The sequence below is a fragment of the Macrobrachium nipponense genome, chromosome 31, assembly GCF_015104395.2.
Source record: "Macrobrachium nipponense isolate FS-2020 chromosome 31, ASM1510439v2, whole genome shotgun sequence".
Taxonomy (NCBI): Eukaryota; Metazoa; Arthropoda; class Malacostraca; order Decapoda; family Palaemonidae; genus Macrobrachium; species Macrobrachium nipponense.
This window is the reverse complement of record NC_061093.1, coordinates 41,525,683-41,530,682: the sequence shown is the minus strand read 5'-3', so window position 1 is coordinate 41,530,682 and position 5,000 is coordinate 41,525,683. Positions and strand designations below refer to the sequence as shown.

The 5,000-nt window shown below is 36.8% G+C and overlaps 1 protein-coding gene across 1 annotated transcript in view; it reads left to right on the top strand.

The window, feature by feature from the left end:
- The window catches only part of LOC135206913 (guanylate cyclase 32E-like), a 176,716-nt gene that overhangs the window by 132,655 nt on the left and 39,061 nt on the right, over window positions 1-5,000 (top strand). The window contains 4 exon segments of the mRNA XM_064238401.1: window positions 483-597; window positions 889-973; window positions 1,369-1,524; window positions 3,668-3,826. Coding sequence (XP_064094471.1) covers window positions 483-597; window positions 889-973; window positions 1,369-1,524; window positions 3,668-3,826 — 515 coding nt within the window.

Sequence of the window (5,000 nt, the reverse complement as noted above, 5' to 3'; positions counted from 1 at the left end):
TACTTTCCTCCTTGAATGTCATTTGTTTTGAGCGTAAAATAAAATATAGCAAGTTAGTCATAAATGCAGAGTTGAGAACGATTGTAACCTATACTGTTTTTTCCATCTGTCCACCGCCTGTGGTGTTTGCGTATGGTAACACTGCGTCCCGGGCTTTAAATAGTTACGCTATGTGTAAGTTTTAGGTAAATAAAAGGATATCTGGGTGTACATTTGCAACTGAAAAGTGTTTTAATAATTTGCTGTATGCGAATTACACCGTTAATATTTGAAATAGGATGTTATTATTATTGTTGAATGTAAGCTAAATGTAACTATCTAAAGCCCGGGACGCAGTGTTACCATACGCAAACACCACAGGCGGTGGACAGATGAAAAAAAAAACGAGTATAGTCTACAAAAGCTTGGTAATCTCAGAGCGAGTATTGTTACGCCAACCTGACTTGAGTTATAATGGTCTGCCTTCCCTTTAATGCCAATAGTGCCGGGCAAGTATCATGGCGTCTTCAACATCACCGGGAATTTGGAAGTTCTCTACCAGAGTTTCCGTGTCGTCGTGAAGATCACACCGGCCTATCCCACCAATGAAATCTACAAGTAAGATTTTACTTGCTTTCAGTATGTCAAAAATGAACTGTGAACTTCCTAATAAAAAAAATAAGTCATAAATTTCTTAAAAGTTTATTTGCAAGAGAATAAAACTGAATATGTAAAGAGGATGACAGTTTTAGTCATGTAAAAATTTTAAAAACATTGTTGAATATGAAAGCCTTAATAAAATAGACTAGGCACTTTGTTTTAATTGTTAGGTATCCTTAACTCTGTTATATGATGCTATTTCCTATTATTAATTGATTAATAATATAGATTGTGCTTTATCACCAACAGGGAATTCGAGAAGCAAGTTCTCAGTCGGATAAAGCAGTATCCATTTTGTGTCCCTTATAACCCTGAGCTGTTCCCCTACATAGAGGTGAGATACTTTTTTAAATATTTTTATCTAAATTCGACAGTAAACTTCATTAATAAGTTAAGTGTATTGTACTCAGGTTCTATTCTGTTATGCAATATCATCTATCTCGTTATATCTCTTCATGAGATGGGTCATTTATCTTCATTGATTCACGAATTACTATTTTTTTCTCATTAGTAAAAGAATCTGTCGTAAAATTTTGTTGGGTTACGTTGTACTTCATGAGAACCTACAGCACAATTACAACATGACTGTTCAGAAATATGTAACACTCAGTGTTTTCAAATATCTTAAAAGCATCATTTTACCACATTCATCACCCATGGATGAAAACCCTCGCAGAATAAATTGCTTTCGTTCACCTCACCTTTTTCCCCCCTCTTTATGTTTGACAGGTGCCAATCTTCGCCGCTCACCTGTACGACGCGGTCATGATTTACGCGAACGCCCTGAACCAGACTCTGTCAGACCCTGGCGCCGATCCTGCCAACGGCACCCATATCCTGTCGCTGATCAAAAATAAAGCCTTCCCTTCCATCCAGGGATTTAAGGTGAGTGACAGCGGAAAGCTGACGAACGCTGATGCGCGAGAAAAAGGAATGCATGAAAAGTTAAAACATTTAAAAAGGGGGAAGCACGCAATTATATTTTCATAAATAATCATGGGCATCATGCAGAATTAATAACTATCGTCAAAGACAGGCACTGGTGGAACTATTTACAAAAGCCCATTGTGTACACAGTCAGAACAGAAATGTTTTATCTAGTTATTTCTAAATCGAAAAGCTTCCCAATATGGTAATGTGATGGATGGCAGCGAGTGAGTTTTTTGAGTAATGGGCCCGTAATAATGTAAACTCGTCCGAATAATCTTTTCGGAAATTTAGGAGATATCACATATATCATGTTGATCGGCGAACTTCTGCATTTTTATCATACATCCCTTGTCAGTTTACGAGACCTAGTCGCATAAAAGGAGATAAATAACTGCAGGATTCTTTTATATTACGGCCATCTGCTCTTGGTAGAAGGCAGCTCTCTCTCTCTCTCTCTCTCCTCTCCTCTCTCTCTCTCTCTCTCTCTCTCTCGGACACACATTTAATCTAAGATGCATTTATACATCATCATCTCTCTCTCTCTCTCTCTCTCTCTCTCTCTCTCTCATACACACATTTACTAATTTAATCTAAGATGCATATATTCATCATCATTCTCTCCTCCTCTCTGGTCTCTCCTCTCTCTCTCGCTCTCTCTCTCTCTCTCTCTCTTCTTTTTGACACATTTAAATCTAAGATGCATACATCATCACATTCTCTCTCTCTCTCTCTCTCTCTCTCTCTCTCTCTCTCTCTCTCTCTCTCTCACATTTAATCTAAGATGCATATATACATCATCATTCTCTCTCTCTCTCTCTCTCTCTCTCTCTCTCTCTCTCTCTCTCGGACACATATTTAATCTAAGATGCATTTATACATCATCTCTCTCTCTCTTTCTCTCTTCTCTCTCTCTCTCTCTCTTCTCTGGCCCACAATTACACATTTAATCTTAGATGCTATATACATCATCATTCTCTCTCTCTCTCTCTCTCTCTCTGACACATTTAATCTAAGATGCATATATACATCATCATTCTCTCTCTCTCTCTCTCTCTCTCTCTCTCTCTCGGACACACATTTAATCTAAGATGCATTTATACATCATCTCTCTCTCTCTCTCTCTCTCTCTCTCTCTCTCTCTCGCACACACATTTAATCTAAGATGCATTTATACATCATCTCTCTCTCTCTCTCTCTCTCTCTCTCTCTCTCTCTCTGACACACATTTAATCTAAGATGCATATATACATCATCATTCTCTCTCTCTCTCTCTCTCTGACACACATTTAATCTAAGATGCATATATACATCATGTGCTCTGATGTTTATACAAATACTGTGAGAAGAAATTTGGCGTTAGCTAAATCAGAGTACAGGAGGAACATGGATTAGTTTGGGGTGGCAAACCAGATAGGAGATCTGATGGGTCCGTCTGTGACGAAACGTTTTCTGTCTTAACCTCCCTCCCCCTTCCAACCTCCCCCCTCCCCCTCCCCGCTCCTCCTCCTCCTCCTCGTCCAATCAGTATAGTTAGGTTGGCGATCCTCGGAGGTTGTCCAAAAGGTCACAGACTTGTTTCAGCGTCAGCGGGTATGAATAATTGTTCATCTCGTAAATAAATCGAGGGCGTTTCCCCCAAATGGATAGGCACCGGGGATGACTCTTTGTAGTCAATATCAGTGCCACTAGATGGCATCATCTTGAATTCTTTTGGTGAGTCTCCCCGAAAACAGAGTTGTCATAGTCATCCCAATATATATTCCTTTCTTTGGCGAGTGTGCTTACATATTAAGGCTGTTACTTTGCAACTCCACGAAGGGGGGGTTTTTTGGGGGGGGCGGCGTTGCCACGTTTGTCTTGAAGAGATGAAACGTCATTTTTCATAGATATTATACGGCGCTATATATTCCTTTCTTTGGCGAGTGTGCTTACATATTAAGGCTGTTACTTTGGAACTCACATATATACATTTGTATGTGTATCTATATAATTGATATATATATATATATGATATATATATATTATATACGTATACATATTACACATGCATAATGTATTTATCAGTCACTTACTAACAATGTATGTATTTTCATCTTAGATTTACATAGACGAGAATGGAGACGCCGAAGGATCGTATTCCCTGCTTGCCATAAGGAAAGTGAATTCACCACCGTCGCCTTCGATGAGCTGGCATAAAGTGGGCGAGTTTCTTTTCCACGACAAGAATCACGTGCCAAATGCGATGGAGAATTTGCCCGTACGTATTTTCTCTTTTGTTTGTTTTGAAAGAAGAGAGAGAGAGAGAGAGAGAGAGAGAGAGAGAGAGAGAGAGAGAGAGAGAGAGAGAGAGAGAGAGAGAGGTGTTTCAATGCATTTGTATCCAAGTGAAAGCAAGCAGATCAAAAAATAGTTTTAAGTGATTATATTTGCTATATAAATAAAGGTATAAACCACGAAGGAAAAATAAACAACGAAGTCTCTGCAAGATCTTTCGACTTAACGTCCTTCACTCCAGCAGATAAACGTTTATCTGCTGAGTAAAGGTTGAGTCGAAAGATCTTGCAGAAACTCCGTTGTTTATTTTTCCTTCGTGGCTTATTCCTTTATTTATGGATTTATCACGTTCCAAACTTTCGTGATTCGGTTAACATATTTGATATATATATATATATATATATATATATATATATATATATATATATATCTATATATATATATATATATATTATATATATATATATATATATAATATATGTGTGTGTATATTTGAATTGAAAGTAAAGAATTCCAATTTTAAGTTTACTACAGCCTGCTGTCACGTATATATGTATACTCTGCTTGCTTTTGAAGCCCTTGCATTTTGTCTGTGCCCTTTCATTGTTTGCCATCGAAAAATTTTGACATACTAGATTCACCTACATTTTTATTAGTTGATTGAACTAATAGTTATTGATTCGACTTGAAAACGGATATAAAATTGAAAAATAATCAATTTCATGAATTGCGTTTAACAGAAATATATGTTATTAATATCGTCCTCTTCAGGTGTAATTGGATGTAGCCTCTGTATAAATTTTAGCGGTATATTAAATTCATTTTGCCTTGTGCAAAAAGAATTTAATGAATTGAGGAAATTATATAAACTCCTGTCAATGTTCTATGCAGATTAGTAGTCATTTTGTTCGTGAATTTCCTGTTATATTTAATGATCACAAATTTAAATACTTTTTTAAACTAATATAGTAGGTGAAAAATGATCCAAGCCAGTTAAGTTAATTGGATTAACCTAATATTTGTAAGCTCGCTGTTAAAAAAGCATTGGTAATTATTAAAGTACTTTTTCTAACCTGTATGATTCGCAAAATACAATTTTGTGAACTGCATTTGTTTTGGGGGAGAGTTTTGGTTCGTTTGCTCTTTACATTGATAGG